Raw genomic sequence first — 21312 nt, forward strand, 5'->3', positions numbered from 1 at the left:
CGGTCTCGCTAAATTGTTTAGGGCCTTGCTTAGTTGCTGAGGCTGCCTCTGAACTTGCAATCCTCCTGCCACGGCTTCCTTCCTTCCCTCACGGGGTTTCAGCTCCTCTTGACCTACTGTGGAGCCAGCTTTTGTGGCTGTTTGGAAAGGTCACCTTTTTTGCTTTCTAGCAAAATCATAAGTTAGTCTCTCGCTGCCCCTCAGGGTAGTGCACACCTCCCCCCATTCCCATTCTAGCTGTTACCTGTCTAGTGCAAACCTGAACTCTGGGACACAGCCCTGAGTAAGCACCCCAGCCCCAGGGTGGCCTGTCAGCACTCACAGCCATCACTGCATAACACGTGGCAAGTTGTCTATCTACTTTAGGCTCCAGTATCTTCATTTATAAGATGAGGGATATGAAATCACTTACTTCAAAAGGCTGTTGAATAAATGAAATGTTTTATTTAAACACATGAGACCTGACACCTAAATGCAAACAAATGTTGTTTTCATTGTACACTCCAATTGGTAAGATTACATTTATTCAGATTACCCCTATGCTAACATCAGCGTCACTCTCATTCATGAATGTGATTTGCTTTCCCTAGCTGAAGAAAAGGAGCAATTACCTCTGGGCTAAAGGTACACGTCCTCACTCTCTCAGGGAGTCTGAGGCTCCGAAAAAGGTATCTGTCCTATATGTCCACAGATGAAAAAGGACCCTGGAAACTGCTGATTCAAATCATGAGCCTAAACCATAACTTAGATTTGACTCATCTACCTGCCTGGGTCTCTCCCTTGAGCAAATTACCCCCCCCCCCCCGTAAAATCACCTCTCCATCACTATCACCAAGAATCTATAAAGGATCCAACACCTTCCAGAAACTACCACCTCCTTCCTGCCTTTCACAGCCTACAGAACCTGGTCTCTGACTTTTCCAGCAACGCCTATCTCACAAGCATCCTCCTGGTAGCCTTTCTGCACCTGTGTCAGGCACGGTATATTACACTGCACTTCGCTGCCCCCAACTGCCAGACACACTTCCATTAGCCAAAAATATTATAAGCTAGTATTATAAACAAAGTCAAGAGTAAAACTACATTTTCCCCTTTCTGAAACCTAAACACCACTGGCCAACAGGCTCACTTGTGGTCTCTCTGAATCATCAAAAGATCCCAATGAGGAAACAGACAATCTTCCCCCAAGTTGTCTACATAGATCACCAAGTAACACAACTGGTCTGACCCGGGAATCCAGCACAACCAGGTCTTGCTCACTGTCCATCCCGGGCCTCAGAGCCTCCCGCCTGAGTCCTCAGCTGAGGGAAATGGAACAGTGGGCCCTCCCAGGAGACCTGCACCTCTTTATCTGCATCTCTTAACACCACTTTCTAAAACACCCTTTTAACTGTGTGCAGGAATCTCCATTCAACATGACAGACGGCCACAGTAAGCCCTCGCCCCAGACCCAAACACCGCCCAGCACCCTCTTCTGACTACTGCTGGACCCTGCTCAAGACACCACAGTCTCCAGTCCACCACTGTTCCTCATGACAGAACAGCACCTGTCATCTGAACTGCCTTGGTCAAAAGTCACCTCGCAGACCACACTGTGTCCCCATAGGGCATCTGCCATAACCCCACTCCATGTGACCTGGCAGAGTTGTCGATCCACGGGGACCCACAACCCTCAACAGGAAAGGGATCCTGACCCGAAAAATAATTTGGGGAAATGACATGAGCCCAAGAAAGGAAAGGTGGCACTCGTCAGGACTATGTAATTTTTAATGTAAGCCTAAGGCCAGCAACCAGTCTCTGACCCTGAGGACGCACCACCCAAGAATCAGACAACAGAGAAGAAGGACAAAGGGCGCAGGGGAGGGGGCATGGTGGCAAGTAGAGATGGCGCAAGAAGAATGCGGGTGGGAAGGGAGAGCCCTGAAGGAAGCATCTTTCTGCATTAAATACACATCTGCATAATTCTCCCCAACTGTTGTTTTCATAGGATCCACTAGACGAGGGAACCTAATCTTATCATCTCATAGGAGACATTCAAACTGGCACTTTAACTATTATAAAACATACAATGAAAGTACTATAAAATACTCAGCTGTGGACCCAGCTATATCACACTGCCCTCAACATGAAGCCATCTATGAAGTGATGTCCTGCCACCAGGGCATCTTGCGGTCGCTTATACTTACCCACTGAGCGGTAGATGCCGGTCTTCAAGTCGTGCATACAAACAGCACTGGACGGCCCACACTGACCGATGTCCACATTTCCACAGATGCTGATTTTATAAAGTATGTTATTTTTGGTATCAACAGCTTCCCATATAAAACTAGAAAGGAAGAAAAAAACAACTTGTCATTGATTTGCCAATAATTTAACTTCTCTTATTTTACTTTCAAGTCACACTTGCTTAAACAACCACAAACTAGAAGATACTTTCTTTAACCAAAATACTAAAGCCAAGTATGGTAAGTTGAAAAGAAGTCAGAGCAGAAACCATTAAATATTACCTCTCTCTGGGAAGATCTCCTTGAAGCCACCACAGGACCTAACAATCACCAAGACTAACATCGACCATGAAGATGATAACTGCTGAGGAATCACACCAACTATAAGGGAGTAACTTTTCTAATGGCCCAAAATGCTGAAAAGCCAAGTGAATGTTGGCTAACGAACTTTTTAGTTTTTGCAGACTTTACTTAAAAAAAAATAGTTAAAACCAGTTCTGGCATGGAAGACAGTCCTACTTCTGATGTGACCTCGTACAGTCACAGTGCAGATCTGAACTGACAGCATAAGCTGCAAGGACCCGACTCCGCGTAGGAGGAAGTCGGCTGAGGCCCACTCTCTGGAGTGTCTGCACTCCCTGTCCCCTCAGAGCCAGGCAAGCTGCTCCAGAAGGACCTGATGGCCAATGCACCTGCACAGGGAACAAAACAGCTGGCTTGTCGCCTCTGTCCAATTATCCTGTTCTCTGCTCTTCCCTGGGAGAATGGTGTGTGTGTTTTGTCAAATGCAACCAACTCCCCAGCAAAGGCAGAAAGAGAAAGGGAGGACAGGGACTAAACACTTACTTGCAGAATGCAGAACACCTGATTGCCTTTGGTTCAGGGAGACTGCCCAGCCCGGCCTTCCGAGATGCGAGGGTGGGTGAGACCACTAGCCCCACCTGCAGCTCACCCCTGCTGCAGTGCCTCTGATGAAAGGAAGAGCTGGCTCACACAAGCAGCCACTTCCAGAGCTCTGCACCCCGTCTCTGGGGCTCTGGAGCAGTGACTCAGCGTAAAACCGCACCCCACGCACCCTCTGAGCCTAGAATGTCTCCCACATAGCCTTGTCCAGCAACAGAGGAACCACAACAGCCTTCTGGGGTCAGTGGCAAACAAGGCACCAGGCACCCCCGTGAACCTCTGTCTGGGGAGCAATCAGATCTACCTCCCAGCAGCCAGGGAGGCAAGCACACACAAGCCATGCCATGTCCCCAGCAGGCTTTGGCCAGGGAACTGCTACAAACCTGAAAAACAGGTTGTTGAGTGCCCAGCCTGGGGGTGACCACAGGTTTGACAGCAGTTACTCAACTGACTTCTACATCAGTGAGAGCTCAGCTGCCTCCTGGAGTGAGGGGATCGCCCAGCACAGAGAAAACCCCCACTCAGGATTCTTCCCTGCCCTGGGCCACCCTTACTCGCTGGTTCCCCCAAGTATTTCTTGAACCAAAAAGACAAAGGTCCCTGGCCTGCTGGACTGCCTATTCCAGAACACTCAGAACAATCCCACCTGCGGGCAGACGCCGATGAACACACCACCAGAATGTGGGAGCACGTGACCAGCTACTGCAGACTTGGGGGTCGTCTGAAACGGCAGGGACCCGACCAGCAGGACCAACCCCAGGGAAAGGAGGAGCACACCAGGCAGACGACCGGCCACTGCAAGGTGCTAAGGCAGGGAACCGACCAGCAGGACCGACCCCAGGGAAAGGAGGTGCACACCAGGCAGACGACCGGCCACTGCAAGGTGCTAAGGCAGGGAACCGACCACACTCACAGAACAGAACCCAGCCAAGCGGGCAGGGGGCAGCGGCAGGCAATGGGTGAGACCAAGGAGGTGGGAGACCCACCCACTCTGTCAGGCAGGGGCCTGATTTAATACCTCAAGTAAAGGAAGGCCTCTCAACACTGAATTTTTCCTGAAAAGCTTAAGCTCAAGTTTTTATTTGTGAAGTATTAGTAAATTTTTTATTGTTAAAAACTAAGTTTTTCCAATTACTAGTCAGTAGACTAAAAACCTCAACATGACCTCCTTAAAGTACTTCACAGTCCTAAGCACATGATAGATACCTAAAGGCATAATTTTAAATGAGTCAACCAGTAGGAATCCACCCTAAAGAAATTCACACAGGCCGGGGACAGTGGTGCACACCTGTGATCCCAGCTAATCCAGAGGCTGAGGCAGGAAGATGGCAAGTTCAGGGCCAGTCTGGGCAACTTAGCAAGCCCTATGTCAAAATAAAATAAAATGGGCTGGATGGAGCTTTGGGGTGAAGTGCTTGCCTAGCATGTGCGAGCTCTGGATTCAATCCCCAGTACTGGAAAAAAAAAAAAAAGAAGAAAGAAAGAAAGAAAAAAAAAAATCCACATAGCACCTAAAATGCTATGCTTTTCTTTAAAACCAGAAACACACTGCTGTTTTTGCAGAGTGATGTTTACATAAGGTAACTGTAAAAAGTATGTGTTTGGGAAGAAGAGAAATGGAAAGGAGTAAACCCTGGAAATCAGGGTTCCTAGGCAGCTTCCTGGTTACAGACCATTCTTTTTATGTTTGCATTTTTTAATATATTTTAGTTGTAGATGGACACAATACTTTTATTTGTTTTTACCTATTTATTTTTAATGTGGTGCTGGGGATCGAACCCAGTGCCTCACACACCTAGGCAAGCACTCTACCACCTAGGCAAGCACTCTACCACTGAGACACAACCCTAGCCCCATATTTGCATTTTATTCCTTTTTTTCCTCAAGACTTATCAAAACGTACATGGTGCTGGGAGCAGGCAGGGCGGGTTATTAAAGCCCTCCACACCCTGGCTCTTCCCAGGGCTGGCGACCTCCACAAGACTCACACACCACAGCACACAGCGAAGCGCTGGGATCTGAGACCTGGGTCACATCACTTAAAAACGAAGGAATGGTCACAGCACATTTCTAAGCTGGCTAACAAGGCATCTGCAGGCTGTCAGTACTTGAAATACTCTAAAGCCAGTGGGCGCTGTGTCTGCTTTAAAACAAACACGCCTGGCGTCTGGCATCACGAAGACGGGCACAGTCACTCAGCCGAAATCATCTCACTGGAAACTCGAGGTCACAGACGATTATGCACTCTCGGGTACAGACCCTGGGGGGATGTGACTGTCAGGCAGACACACTCCCCTAAGTAGCAAAGACGTTTTAGAAGCTACTGCATAGTAAATTTAAATATAAATTTAATAAACTTTAATTTTTAAGTTAATAAATTTAAATAAAAATATCTAATAGCACTTTTTAAGCATTTTTCTCCACATATCTGAAACAAGATGATTCTGGATTTCTTGCCAGATTAAAGTACAAGCCACCAGAAAGGCCTAGGCACAAATCATTCTTTAAAAATTAATACTAAAGTGTAAAAGCACTAGGATGGTATGAGAGAGCCAAAGAATAAAGGTATCAGACCAAGAATATGATGATACCTTTGAAAAGTAATGGCCTTGGGTCTCAAAGTCTATTAGAAATCCTCTACTTAAAGTGAACACACAGCTAAAAGCAGCACCTCCATCCAAAGGACACAGCTCCAGGAGCAACCAGGCAAGCAAGGCGGCTCGCCTGGGACCCCAGGAAAGTCCTGCCAGGCTAAGCTAGCTCAGCTTGCGAAACACAGGCTTGGGGGTGGTGCAGGGAAAACGCAGCGAACACATTAGATCAGAGAGAAAACTAAGCTGTAACATTAAAACTTTGAATTTTAACAAAAAACGAAGCTCTGGATAAAATACCGGCCAGCTCTGTGGCCTTTCGTCTTCACTCGCTCATACTCAGAGTGGCTTAAATGTCTCTGCTATGGCCAGCAACCTCCCTGGCAGGACAGCAAGAGGCCCCCTGGCATGTTCTGGAAACTTAACACTCCCCTCCAGTGGCTCTTCTAAGACCCTGCTCCAAGCTGCGTTCCACCCCATCAACGGGGGCGGCAGGCAGGAGAGCTGGAGGGGGGGAAGCAGCCGGCCATCTGCACACATGGCCGCCATCACTGCTCACTGTCCCAGCCCTGCAGAAGTCAGTCACCATCCTCGAAGAAGGCACCTCCTCCAGGGAACACCAAAGCCCCCGTGAAGACCCCAGTTTTGAAAACTAGCCAGATCCTCCCTGGTCCACCTCATCTCAGAGCACACCGCTGGCTAGCTGATGCCCTCGCGCTCTCAGGGCTCCAATCCAGGTCAAAGACACCGCATGCCATGTGACACCTCTGGGCGACCTGCACAACCTGTGAATCTGCAGCTTGAGGGCACCTCACCCACACCAGGAGCACCTTCCAGGTGGCTGTGACCCCACCACATGGACAGCAACACCACCCTCCCAAAACCACCACCAGCAAATGCAGAACCACTTTAAAAGCAAAACAAAACAAAAAAAACAGACATTTGTTTCTCACATGAAGTAAAAACAGAAGACCCTGGGATGGAGGCGGGAAGATCTCTGTTCTCACCAACCAATTCCTTCTGTCTTAAATCTCTGTGACCTACTCCCACCTGTGGTTCCCAAGGTCACTCTGGAGGTCACCTGCATTCCTGTCCCAAGAGAACCTTTATTCACCCATGGGTTGAGAAGGAAACCGAGGCACTGGACAAAGCTCACCCACGGCGCTGACCCTGAGCCGCATCTGCCCCAACCCCCTGACACCATTTTCAATCTCTCAAGTTCCTCAGCTTGAAGTCAAAGACCCCAATGGTCAGTCATGAGGTGACAAAGCCAGAAATAAATCCAGGTTGGTCTGAGCCCCATGGGCAAGAGCTGAACCACCAAGGTAAACAGTCTCATTGTTTTCAACTTTGAATTATTTTCGGTTTTTAAAAAGTATTTAGTTTGAATTACCACAGTGAAACTAGCAAAACATGCCACAAAAATTCAGTGTTTAGACTTTGTCACAAAGTGCCATTAAGATGACAGATTCCTGTATGGCATGAAGATTTCCAAATTCCTAGTACGCTGTGCAACCAACCGGTACTGTGTAATCTGATTCATTAAAACAATAATTACACAGAAAAACGCATCTCTACGTATGGAAATTCCCTTCTCAAGGGTAACGTTCCATGGTAATGGAGCAGGTGACGGCCAGAGGCTTGGCCCCTGCAGGGCGGCCTCCAGGGAGAAGCTATGGACTCTGGATGCCCTGCACTGGCCCGTGGGCAGACTGCCTGCTCCCTGCCCAACTCTGCTTTCTCTTCTGTAGTCTGTGTTGCCAAACTCCAGAGGTGCTACCTCAGCCACCTATGCAACCTCTCCTGGCACCATGCAGACCTCCATAGGAGTGACAGCAAGTCCTGTCTATCTGCATCCTAGATGGTGGCAGACTCCACCAAGGAACCTCTACACTGTCTTCCTCCCTTCAAATTCACACCTTCCTTCAAGCTGACCAAGCCAAATAGTAGAGTGTGACAAGTGTCATCAACAACCCAGGAAGGTCCTACAAACCATCAGGTCCAGCAGGAAATGGGGGAGGGGCAGAAGTCACACCAGCCAATGACTTCAAAAGGCAGCTCTGATTTTGCTGAGCTACACCCTTGACCTGGGCAGGAGCCAAGCACCCAGTCTGAGCCTTCCCCCTTCCAGACAGCTCCACAATGCCCGCTCTCACAGGTGCTCTCTGCGCTCCTGCCCAGCCGCCCTGCAGAGCCGTGGCCATCCACACCTGTGCAGGTTCCATTTCAACCTCACTTGGTTTATATTTCTAACGTCCTGAAAGGTGAGGGCAGATCACCACCTAGAAGGCCACACACAACTAAAAGCAGACTACCAACAACCCAGAGGCGGGGAGGCATCTGCTTCCACCTTCCCAGCACCATTACAGCCAATGTCACCCCTAAAGCCCATACTGGCCAGGCCCAGACCAAGCGAGGGGCAGCAGAGCTGCAGCCAATCTAACCAGCTAGCACTCTGGCCTTGCACCTGGACGGGCAGTGAAGAGAGCCACACAGCCACTGCCACTGACTGGCTTCAAGCTATTGTGACACCACTCTCTCATGTCACCTCTGAGTGCTTGAAAAACTGCAAGACACAATGTCAACTTCTTTCATTTTTAAAACAGCTAACACTAAAAGTGAGTAAAATTCTATGGCCAAAATGTACGACATGCCCGATCCCTTGAAGGAAGAAAAATCTTAGAACCCAGAAAACTGGGTTCCTCCCTTCCAACATACTCAATGAACTATCATCACATTCTGTCCCCTCCTCATTTACTGTCACACACACTTTTTGGAATATCTCCAAGTTCCCTCATTCCCTGTGAGCCTTGGGGTTTTGGTGATGGGCGTGTAGTTGTTCAACATTGTACCAGTGGCCTAGAATAACTGGCATATAGGGCGGGTATGACAGAACCAGTCATAATAATCATGTGTGAATCTGTAATTTAATTCCTTTAAAAAAAAAAAAAAAAAGAACAACAGTTGGCAACATACAGCTAACTCCATCCAGCTAGATGCTGTAGTCACCAGCAAGAGGAATGCTGTGAATGAACCACAAACCCACACTTGGAGACAGGGGGGTGACAAGTCTTTCCAACCTACACATCCAGGTTTTCTAGCAGAACACTTAGGACACTGTGCGCTCCTCACTGACCCTTGCTATTCTCAGCGTCCCAGCTCACATGGCCAGCCCATGAACCTCAAAAATCTGGACCAGTCTCCTAAACTAAGAAAGAAGGCAAAGAGCAGGGAAGGGGGAGAGCATATGAGGAGGGAGGGCCCCCAGGCCCACCGCAGAACAGGGCCTGGCCCCTGCTACAGACAATGCTCTGCTGCAGACGCGAATGAGGGAAAAATCTGATCTAGCAGGATGACCCTACCCTGGTGTGAAGCTGGGGAACACAGGAGTTTGCCACAGCGCGGCCCAGGCTTATATAGGAAGTACTTCACTTCCTACTCTAACAAACCCACAAAGCAGGATAAAGATAGGAGGCCTGTTTTGGTTTTTTTTTTTTAAAGGCACAAAGTGACAGGCATTACAGCCTTTGGTTTTCCTAGACGGTCACACAGGGTCTGGAAGCGGGAAGCTGGCTGGATAGGGGGCCCAGCTGGAAGCTCCACGTCAGCCACGGCCTCTAAGTCAGCAACAGGCCTAAGGGAACAGGGCAGCCAACCGGGGCCAGCATCCTGAGTGTAAGTGAAACAGCCAGGACCCCTTCTCCCAACAGAGGGAAGGGCCCCAGGGCCTGAACCCTGGCCCTCCACTGAGCAACAGGCTGGGGAGACTCACCTAGTCTCTAAGCCCTAACTTCCTTGTCTATAAAACCAGCTAACATGCAAGGTCACTACTGTGAGGACGAACCTAGACCAGGAACACAGGGCTTCTGAGACCTGGGATCCATGCTTTTGTCTGGATCAAGAGGATTCAGACTGCTTAAAAGTTGAGTTTACAAAAAGGTAAGTTAGCTTAGGCCTCCCCAAAGATGTCACATGACACTGGGAAGGAACTAGAGAGGCGGGTGGGGAGGGTGCTTAGTCCTGGGCTGCCGCAGTCTGGCTGGGCACAAATAACCCAGCCGCCACAAAGCCTTGTAGGTTCAAACAGCAACTCTTTATTCCCGAACTCTCACAGGCCTCTACACACACTTCCCGGGAACACACTCCCTCCACCAGGCTCCCAGCACCAATTCTCCCAGAAACCCGTGAGAACTCAAGGGGAACTTCAAAGTAGTGGGCGCCTGAGGCAGCAGGATCCGCCCTGATCCCTGAGCAGGGTCACCTTTCAACCATTCCCTCTAGCAAAATGCCAGGCGTCATTCTGACTAAACTGGCTCTCAACACTGGGCCACATCAACAGAGCCAGTGGAGCTGGCCTCTCAAGTCCAGGGCATGGAGGTGACACAGACACACACACAAGTGCCTCCTGGGGTTTCTGCTCAGGTCAGGCCAGCAACTGGGCCTCCCCCAAAACCCCATGCCACCTAGCCACCAGCTGCTGTCGCCAGAAGAGAGCCCAGAGGAGCAGGGAGACACAGTACACACTTCCTCTAGAGGCTTTGCTGAACTGAGCTGCCAAGTGCCCTTCCCAACACAAAGGCACAGCCACTCCCTGTGCTGCAGTTGGACAGGCCAGTGCTTCCACCCCAACCTGCTCCGTGAGATTTCCTAAGATGAGAGTCAGGGTCTGGGTTCTGGCGCTTTGCTGTTCCTCTCCCCACGCGTGGACGACTGGAGCTAGCCAGCCCGTGCTCAGCGCGGTCCCAACCCTGTCCTATCGCCCAAGGACACAGAAACCCTCCTGGACCCAGTGCCCTTCCTGTAGAGCCCTAAGCACAGGAAGGTCAGCCTTCTAGGTCCACAGTGCTAATGAGGCCACCAGGTGCTGGTCCTTCACAATAGCCAGTTAGTGGACACAGGACAAAAGTCCCTGCTTTGAAGATGCAGGGGTCAAACCTTGGGACAGGCACTTGAGCCCAGCAGAAACCAACACCCAGCGGTGGAAAGGGAAACCTGTTCAAAACAATCAGTTCTCACCTTGTGCTCACAGAAAGGGGCTGCCGCATGTCACCTACCAACAATCTAGGCACTGATTCCTGAGCGACCATGTCACCTACCAACAATCTAGGCACTGATTCCTGAGCGACTTCTGAACGTCTCCCTCCACTCTCCTGCTGCTCAAGGTGCAACACCACGCCTCAGCCTCCTGAGGCCACCACTCAAGGTCACAAATTCAGAAAGTGGTCAAGCCTGTGAGAGGCCTGCCCTGCCCCCGGGGAACGAGCTATCTCCACCACATCATGGCCAGGAAAACACGCCAATTTAAGGGGATAACAAGCAGCTGAGCACTAAATCCAAGCAGTTAGAACTTGCACATCTCCATCAATCTAGCAAAATCTCGGAAGGCCTCAAAGTCACCAGGTGGCCTCTGGCCCCAGCTGACCCTGGTCTCTTTTGTCCCCGCCGTCCCTGCTTTCTCCTGCTGCCCCAGTGCCTCAGCCACACTGGTGTGTCCCAATGAGGTCCTGGAAGGCTCCTCCCTGCAAGGGGGGGCACTTCACAGAAGGGACTGGGGACATGTAGAGAGCCCCCAGAGCCCCAGGGCCCCGCCCCAGGAGCACGCTGTCTTCTCCAAAGGTCCATGGCGGAGACAGAAGTGGTGGCTTCACTCTGGGTGTGGAAAGTAACACTTGTTCAGGGACAGGTGGAGGGAGGAGGTGGGGAAGGATGGGGTGACTCATGGGGCCTCCCTGTCATTTCTAGGAAACCCGCTTTGCTAGCACTTCTGTTCTGGGGGCTTGGTGTTCTATTTGCAGGCCAGGGTGTGTGGAGGGAGTTTTTCACTTTAAGTACAAAACAGCTGTTTTAAAATTTATCACTGACTCTGGAGGAAAGCTGAAGTACCCAGATGGCACCAAATTAACTTTTACACACAATCGAAACCCTGTGGTCAGGCCTCTCCTGCTGGGGCTCTGCTCCATGACACACTCTGGGTAAACAATGCAGGCAAAAGCCCCAACTTTCCTCTCCAGGCGCTCCCCAGGCAAACCCAGTGGCAAAGGCCACTGCTCAGGGCTGACACATTCCCTCACCTTTCCCTTTGTCCTTCTGGATCCTAAAATCCACTGTCTCTCATCTCCTAGACCCTCTGCTCCGCAGCTCTGCTCCTCTGTGAGAGGCAGGAATCTGCCCCCCATCCGGAGGAACTGCCCTCCCCAGCCCTCCCCAGCGCCTTACTGAACAATGGCTGCCCCAGGGGATCTAGAAGCCCACAAAAGGAAAAAGAAAAATCCCACCAAACGACTCTGGCTGGTCTGACCAGCCAGCCTTATGCTAACAGGAACGGGAGGGCCTGGGACCCCCCCACCTTTGGAGGATTCATGCAGACCTGCCCCCCTGCACTGGCCAACACAGAGACACGATGTGGCCTTAGGCACCTCCCGAACCTGGCCAGCAGCAGCTGGTCTTCAGCTGCACAGCCAGGTGGGGTTAGGGAAGTGCTTTCACACCAACCTCCAGCCTGCCAGCCTGGGAGCTCTTCCTCCCACCCACAGCACACGTGGGAACCGCCCTCACTCCCGCCCCCAGGGAAGCCTGGGTAGGTCCAGGTGAGGACAGAAGCCCTCTGACTGCTGACCCCCCTGCAGAAGCCACAGGGACTTCCTGACTTCTTCCACAGACGGACAAGGAGGTCTTCTCTTCTTCCCCTGGGCCACCGCCGCCTCCTGTCCTGGCCACTCACTGCAGGAGCGGGTGGAGCAGGAAGGGATGCAGGGGCCTCTCCAACACAGGCACCTGGCACCCACCCAAGCCCCACACCTCTTATCAAGCTCCTCATTGTTCCAGGGAGTTTGAGCTGGGAGGGAGCCCTGGTGACTGCATAACTCAGAATCTCAGAATTCTGGATGAAAAATGGACCTGGAGAACCACAGTCTAGTGGCTTTAAAACTTTTTTCAAACAGTAGAAACCATTCTTCCTCAACAGGAAGCTCACATGGAGAGTCAACAGACAAGCAGCAGTGCTGCCAGTTGAGGCTGAGTCTCCAAGACACCAACAGAGAGCTCCTCATGCCTAGTGACAGGCTGGAAAACACGCATCACTGATCCAGGGAGGGACCCCAACGGGTAGAGCCACCACCCCACTTCTGCACATCTGGAACACTCTAACTCCCACACCAAGCCTCAAAACGTGGTGGCATCCCCATCTGACTCAGGAGGAAACCAAGACCTTGAGGTCCTGCAACTCGCCCAAGGCTTGGGGAAGAAGCCTGGACACAAACCAGAAAAGCGACTTCCCAAAGTGACTCTCACCTGTCCGGAGAGAAGTGATCTGACAAAGCCAACTCAACCCTCAGGGGCAGGACACGCACGCTGCCAAGAGCCATGAGCAGGGTCAGTGCTGCTCCCAGCAGGAACAGCACTGGGTGATAAGCGGGAAGATGACAAGAGCTCAGGACCCAAGGCCGGCCACCGGCATGCCCGCCCAGCGCCCCTCCCTCCAACAGAATGTATAGCCATGGTCCAACAACTGCTCCCAGCCCTGCACAGCTGCACAAGGAAGCAACAAATGTCCCTGAGGAGACGCTGCGCAGAGCGGGCACCACCACGCATCACCGGCACCAGGAGGGCACAACACCATGAGGTGACAGACTCCCAAGGAAAAGGAAAGCAAACAGCCCCCAGGCAGAACCTGGCAGTGTGTACTGGAGGGTGACAGGGGCAGCCATGAGCACACATCACCCTGGGCCAACAGGAGGGCAGGAGTGCAGCAAGGACGCCGTCTTCAACCCTGTCCAAAGTGGCAGCCAGACCCCAGGGCCAAGCAACCCGCCAGTCAAGAGGAACAAGGTCGGTGGAGGGAAAAGCTTAACAGCACAGCCAGAACTCTGACCCACACCAACTGTTTCTTCAAACACATACAACACCCCAACTTGCCTAGGTGTGAGACCAGGGGAAACTCCACCACACTTACTGCACAACCCTGGAAGGAGTCCATTCTGCATCACTGTTACCAAAAGCTCAGTCCTTGTCCCTGATGCCAACCCAATAATGAGAACAGTTTTGAGAAAAAGGAAAAAGAAGGTTTATTGCTTTGCTAACAAAGGAGAAACACAGGGGACTCCTGTCGCAGAGGCCTTGATCCTGCCCATCACCAGGGACCGGCTTTTAAAGAGGTGATTCGAAGGCTACAGGCCACAAGTTTTCTGGGGAAGTGGTGATTCACTTGTTAATTTCTGAGATCTCTGGGTGCCATCCCCAAAGTCTGGATTACTGGTTCCTGTGGTGGGTGTGCACTCAAGGGTAGATAAATCCGCCTAAAATGGGGAAGAAAGGTAATCCTGTTTCCCCTGAGAGTAGGGAGGGGGAGAAGTTTGGGAGGAGCAGGGAGAAAGGAAGAGAAACAAGTCTATTCTAAAAATAAACTGCAGTAGCAGGGCAGCAAGGGCTGTATTCAAAGCCTAAAGTGGACACTGTTACATGACTACAATTCAGCACGTGAGGCAGGTGACTTTATAAAGAGATTTATTCTACTCATGGTCCTGGGGTGCAGGACCAAGGGGACCCTAGTGGTGATGGAGCATTTTGGGGGCGCTCCCTTTTCCTATACAGTCACCAGTATCCAATGGGGGGACCTCCACCCTGACAGCTTTATCTAATCCTAATCACCAGGGCTAGATTAAGTTTCCACCCTCTTAACACCTTACAGTGGGGGTTCAACTCAACACAGGAAGCTGAGGGACCACTCAAACCACATCCAGGCTACAGCACCTGGAAAAAAAAAAATCTAAAAATTTATTGGACCCAGAAAGTTTTAACTACTAAAAGTATGTATGTATGTGGCCGGGGGTGGTATGTGCTGGGGATCAAATCTATCACTAAACTGCATTCTAGGCCAAATAGACAGACTTTTGGGTCCCAGAAGAAAATATACAGAATTAATGGACTGGAGATGGGGGTGGGCGGTGTCCAAATCTGTAAGAGTGCGGTGGGGCTCAGAAACATTGCTTTGAACATTTGCTCTAAACATTTCTTAATTATGTAAAAGGATTTAAGATAAAAGATCTTTGCTTTCAATTCAAGCTAGAAACAGAAAAATTAATTGAAAGAGAGGATATACACAAAAAATGGTGATAGATCGTGTACAAAATCTGGAAAGACTAAAAGAAGGTAAATATATCTTTGGTAAATATAATTAAGAAAAAAGTGTACAAATAAGCATTAGAAACTTTTAAATTTACCTACATATAAAGAGTATTTTTGAAAATGTGAAAGAATAGTATTGTACATATTTACATATAAATGTATAACTAAAACGACAATCTTCTAGGAAAAGAGAGATTATCAAAATTGGCTCAAGAAAAAGAAGAAAATCTGAATAGACAAGTGAGAGTAGATAAAACTGAACCCATAGCCAGGCACAATGGTGCACGCCTATAATACCAGCAATTCTGGAGGCTGAGGCAGGAAGACCCCAAGTTCGAGGCCAGTCTCAGCCAATTTGGTGAGATCCTGTCTTAAGACATTTTTTAAAAGAGCTGACATAGAGCACACTGAATTCAATCCCCAGTACCACAAGGAAAAAAAAAAAAAAAACTGAAATCATAATCAAAGACTGTTCCCCACTTACACTCTACCTCTCCGGGGTCCAAGGTCTCAGGAGCGTGCTGCTATGTTTGACCAAAATTTACTGAACAGAAAATGTCCAACTTGTATGAAAACAGTGACACTACATAGAAAAATACTAAAAGCTAACCAGCTCTGTCCACAAAGCAAACATTCCTGATAACAACATCAGCCAAGTAAATCACAACAAAAGATAAGCCAGGCTCACTTAAAAGCTTAGCTGCCAACATCCCACACACAACATTAGTAAATAAGACTACATATATTATGGAACACAATACAGTTTCACCCTTTCCTGACATCATACATAAAAATTTAAACCAAAAAAAGTAGACATAGTGATAAACACTACAGTTAAAACTTTAAAACACGTAGAATCAAACACAGGAGAGGCTCTTTTGTGACCACGGGGTAGACGAGTGTTTCTCAGTTGGGGAAGATTTTGCCCCCCAAGGGTCATGTGATATGTGTGGAGCCAGATGCAATGCCCGTAATCCCAGTAAATCGGGAGACTAAGGCAGGAGGATTGCAAGTTCAAGGCCAGCCTCAGCAACTTGGTGAGGTCCTAAGCAACAGAATGAGACCTAGTCTCAACACACACACACACACACACACACACACAAATAAATAAATTAATTAATTAAAAGGGCTGGGGATGGAGCTCAATGGTAAAGTATGCCCAGGGCATTCCCAATACCAGAAAAAAGAAAAACGTATGGCGATGTTTCTCTTTGCCTACGTTGGAGGAGGGGTGCATGGTGGAAAGTGATCTTGGCATCTAGTGGGTAGAGGCCAGGGATGCTGCTTAACACTTGAAATGCAAAGGAAAGCCCCTCCAACAAAGAATTATCTAGCACCAATAATAACAGTGCTGAGGTGGTGAAATTCTGCAGCAGATGAAGATTTCTCAGGCTACAAAAAGTTATGAACCATTAAAAAAATAGGTAAGTTGGAGTCATCAAATTTTAAAAGTATCTGCTCTTCAAAGGACATCACTTAAGACTGGAGGAAAGCATGACACATGTAACATATCTAAGAAAGGGCCTGTGCCCAGAGCCCCTAAGAAATTCCTCAAATCCAATAAGGAGACCCAAACAAAACATTAAGGGGTGGGGAGGCAAGACATTATTTCTACAAGATACTCCAGGTGAGTCTGTATGGTGCGTAAATACAGGAAGATATTCAAGTTCATTAGGTATCCCAGAAAATGCAAGAAAAGATGCTCGCTCTTTTCTTGTCCAACACCATAAGCAGCAGGAATATGGAAATTAAAACACTACGATACCTGATAAACACACTAGAATGGCTAAAATTCAGACTGGCAAACCAGCATGGTAGCACGCATCTGCAACCCCAGCTTCTGGAAGGGCTCAAGCAGAAGGACATTGGCCAGCTGGGCAGCACATCAAGACTGATGCCAAACGTTAAAAGGGCTGGGGATGGAGCTCAGTGGTACAGTGCTTGCCTAGCACACCCACGGCCCTGGGGTTCAACCCCCTCCCCCGGCCCCGTGCTGGGGGGTGGGGGAGGCAAGACCAAGTATTGACAAGGATGTGGAAAAGTGGAATCTCACTCATTGCTGGTGGGAAAGCCAAGTGGACAACACTTCAGATCACAGCTTGGCAGTTCCCATAAACTCAAGCAGCTATTTCTACCTCCCCTACACCATCCATGACCAGCTGGGATATTACCAAGAAATCTCCATGGCTGGGACTATCCAAAGAAGAACACAACACACAAAAGCACCCACAAAGTGATGAGATACACTCTGCCACTGGACCCAGTTCTGAAACTGCTGAATTCTCTCTGCCCAGTACAATGCAGTTGATGTGCCACGCTGGAAATAGAGAAGATAACATCTAAAATTATTTTTCTCAGCCCTGTCTTCTAAAAATCTTTCTTTCTATGAAACTTTGATAAAAGATGTGAAGCCCAATTAGACATTCATTCCCTAGGAATCTGTTGCAATGCTGTTCTAAGAATTAATGCATGAGGCCTAATGTAACCATAATTATCAGTCATAGACTTCTGCACACATTTATGGTTAAAAGAAACTTATTTACACAAATGGATGTCATCCAAGCTAACATGTGGCCCAGATTAGGCATATAAGCACTGTTCCTTTTGAAAAATTGCAGGAGAAAAGAAAAAAATCCTTAGAGATAGCAACTTAACCAACCTCAACTCCCAGCTGGCTTCATTATTCTCTTGTCCTCAATAAAATAAAAACTTTCCAGCATTTATACCCTTACACCTAAAAGATTTGGGGAAAACATGTTCTGTATGAATTTTAAAGCATCTAACTACCTAGAGTTGAGCCACACCAGTGCATTTTTCTTATTAGTACACTTAAGATTCACTGATTAAGGATGTTAACATCTAAGTAAAGGGTAAAAACTTGCTTTTATATACATAATACAGCATCTTACAAAGTTTAAAGCATGTGGTAGTAAATATAGGGACAGACAGAGCATTTTGGTCACTTCTGATGGTTTTGCATGGCCTGGCCTCTGCCCTCTCCTCTTGTTCTCATTGATCCTGCCCCACTGACCTTCGGACATTCCTTCCCACCCCAGGAGCTCTGCCCAGGCCAGTCACACTGGCCTCAAGAAACAAGTCCTTTCTATTGGCTCCCAGGAAGCAGCTGAGGACAATCACTAACTTTTCCCACATCGCAGGGCTCACCTGGCACAGCACTCCTCCTGCCACTCACAAAACGTATTTCGGAATCTCTTCACAAAACAAACACTTATTTAAAGTGCTGCTTGGAGCCAGCTACACTTGCGGGGCTTTGCCACGCTGTGCAGGACCAGGCCTCTCCACTGCACAGCGGTCCTGAAAGCCACGGCCAAAATGGTTCCTCCAGTTTCCTTCACCTCTCCCAAAAACCAACTGCGCCAGGAACTGCACCCCACCCCAGGAGTGAAGCTAGGGCCTCTGCAGTCTCCATGTGCAACTATGAGGCAGTGACTGGGGAAAGGTCATGTGAAAACCCACCTCTGAAGTGATTGGCAGGTTTGCGGTCCTGAAGAAACCTGACAAAAAACACCAACTTTCGAGCGATTCCACGACCACAGAGGTTACATCTTACGCTAACAATGCTCATCTACCTAAGAACCCTCCCTAGCACTGGCCATCATTATGCCACAGGTAACTGTGGCTGGAGTATGTAGTTACAAAGGCTCTTCATACTGGATTGTGGGCCCGTGTTCCACTTGGAGATAAGGTGAGTGAACACAGGTTCTAGACACTGTGGTGACTACCCTAATGCACAAGTGAGGGCCCCTGAAACAGCAATGTCATTCTCCCCTCAAGGCCAAGTTAAACTTTAGCTGTTAAAAAGCGAATATGCAATTAGCTAACAAGACCAAGACTTCAACTTGACCACCACTGCAACTGTGCTAATTTCTTGATGGATGATGTTCTTGCTTCAAAGTAGTCTTTAGTCCAAAATTTTCTACTTTATAAGTGTGTGGGCCTGACCCTGCCTAAACTGCCTCCCTTCCTCCATATCATGAATTTGTTGCAGCAACAATGTATCTTCTCACAGTTCACGAGCCTACAAACTACAGAACAGCAAACTCTCCCTTCCCACCATCCTCCCCTCCCCTAAAAAAGGTAAACAAATAAAGAATAAATAAACCCAGATGGGTTTCTATTCAGGTTCGCTTCAACCTCCCTAAAAGAATAATTCTGCAAATTCTGAATTCAAAGTGCTACTTTTAAAAACTACATCTGATAAGCGGTAAAATAAGGACCCCAAAAACCCTAGCTCAGCTCAAAGTAGACTCCACTTTATTCTGAAAAGTCATCTGCCAAAAGAGAAACTGTTGACTGTTCAAAATTTTCGTCCTCCTTGCTTTTTACCCAAGTTTAAAAAATAAATAAAAGCTGGATTTTTCCATCAATCTAAACAGTCCAGAGAAGGTCAGAAAACTCCTGGAATTGGCAGTTCCCCAGGCCCACCTCCTGGTCCTAGTGGAACACCAACAAACCTAGATAGGACCAGTGATTACACAATCGCGGTTCCCAGAGCAGAAGACTCCACGAGAATAATCCACCCCGGAGACAATGACATCATGTGAGCAACCAGACAGGAAGTTGGCTTGGAGAAGTGAGGGGGTAAAGTCTTGAAAGCCAACATAGGATGACCATCCCCGACCCCCAATTAAAAGAATTACAAAACAAAGTCATATACTGCCAAAAACCCACTTAAAGAAAAAACGGAAACCCGTAAGTAGGAAATCAATCAGCAAACGAAACCAACACGACCCAACTGCAAGGCCATATGCGTGGGTTCCGACTCACTGGTGAGTCTTTCCACACTTGGGGGCCTAGCCAAAGCCTCGCTGGTGGAACTTTAATGGAAACATGCAGTGGGTCAAAAGCAAAGCCGTAGCTCTTGCCTCCTCCAACTTCGCAGACGCACTGGTGTGAGAGGGCAGGCGCTGGGCGAGACGAGCCATAGAGTGACACCCAGTCGGGTCGGGCGGCCGGCGGTCGCACACAAAGCCGCCCTGACTTAGTGACAGCCACAAGTGGCCAGGCTCAGGGCTCCGCGGGCCAGCGCCAAGACGGCGCGTCCTCCCGCGCCCCCCGCCCGCGCGCACCGGACCCTACGGTCTCTTCTCGGCCACCACGCAGGCAACTTTCCCTCGGGGGCGGGGCGGATCCAAGCATGGACTACGGGCGACTTGGAGACCAAGTCCCTCCCCGAGCGCTCCCTGCCCCCCCACCCCGGCCCCGGCCGAGCGCACCGCGAGCGAAGCCTGCGCCCCGGCGGGCCACCTACCTGCACAGCTCCGGGAACTCCGCGGCCTGGGCCTGCGCGGTCCCCGGGGCCACGACAAGCAGCAGCAGCTGAAGCAGGAGCAGGGCGCGCGGCGGGCGGCCCGCGGGCGCCGGCCCCAGGTGGGCGCTGCAGCCGGCGGCGGCCCCCATCGCGCCGGGCCGGGGCTGCGCGGCGGGCGCGGGGCAGGCGGCGGGCGGCCGCTCGGGGCTGCGCCGGGGGCAGGGTCGCGTCTCCAGGGCGGAGATGGAGCCGAGGGCGAGCTGGAGCTTGAGCGAGAGCTGCAGACGGGGGGAGCGCGGCTCGGCTGGGTTCAGCGGCGGCCCGGAACCGCGTCACGTGACCGCCGCCCGGCACCGCCCCCGCCCCCGCCCCCCGCTCACGTGACTCTCTTGTTCAGGTGATCGCGGTCTTCGGGGCTCCGCCCCGGTCCGGGTCACGTGAGCGCGGCACGCGCTGGACAGGAAGCGGCGCGGGCGGGGCGCGCCAGGTGCCCGCAGAGGCCTGCGCTTCCAGGCTGCCGTCAGGGGTCTCGAGCCCGGCCTCAGTTTACCCTGCCGGCGCGCCCGTCTGGATCCAAGCGTGGCCGCTTCCCAGCTTAGAACAACCGTCCCCAGCCTCGACCCTCTGGGAGGGCAAAATGAGGGAGCTTGAATCGAAGTGCCCTTGCAGAAAACACCTTAGCACAGCGGTGTCTGCGGATCCGTAGGCGTAAAGCGCACCATTTTCCTGGAGCCCTGCATGGGGTGCCCAGTCTTTGCCCTTGAGGGACTCACACACCTTCAGTGAAGATGTTTTTCCCAAGCATGGGCTTCCTGCAGCAAGGAAGGCGACACAGAGCAACAAGCAGTACTATATAAATGGAAGGGAACACTATCAAGCAAGTGCCACTTGACAAAGGTTTATTAATTCCTACATTCAGATGTCATCTGGAGGCCATACTAAGGAATGGCTGTGAACTAGGCACGGTGAAAGTAAGATAAATCTGGACAGAAGCGGAAGCTTGCATGCTTTTGGAAAAGTAAAGATACAGGGATTGGGCGTATAGCTGAGATGTACAGTGCTTGCCTTTATTTTACCCATTTTACAGGTAAGAAAATTGAGGCATGCAGAAATTAAGTAACTACGTGATGGTGTACGTAGTGAATGGAAAAAGCTAGGGTTTGAGCCCAATTCAGACAGTGCCAGTGACATAGCTGAT

At 49.9% G+C, this 21312-nt stretch overlaps 1 protein-coding gene across 1 annotated transcript in view; it reads right to left on the reverse strand.

The window, feature by feature from the left end:
• Positions 1–20444, reverse strand: part of Igf2r (insulin like growth factor 2 receptor) — a 97542-nt gene extending 77098 nt beyond the window's left edge. The window contains exons 1-2 of the mRNA XM_076858065.2: positions 20115–20444; positions 2187–2326 (exon numbers count right to left, since the gene is read on the reverse strand). Of these exons, the coding sequence (XP_076714180.2) occupies positions 2187–2326; positions 20115–20263 (289 nt within the window). The 5' untranslated portion in view covers positions 20264–20444. The remainder of the gene's footprint in view (positions 1–2186; positions 2327–20114) is intronic.
• Between the last annotated feature and the right edge of the window lie 868 nt (positions 20445–21312).

The sequence above is a fragment of the Callospermophilus lateralis genome, chromosome 6, assembly GCF_048772815.1.
Source record: "Callospermophilus lateralis isolate mCalLat2 chromosome 6, mCalLat2.hap1, whole genome shotgun sequence".
Taxonomy (NCBI): domain Eukaryota; kingdom Metazoa; phylum Chordata; class Mammalia; order Rodentia; family Sciuridae; genus Callospermophilus; species Callospermophilus lateralis.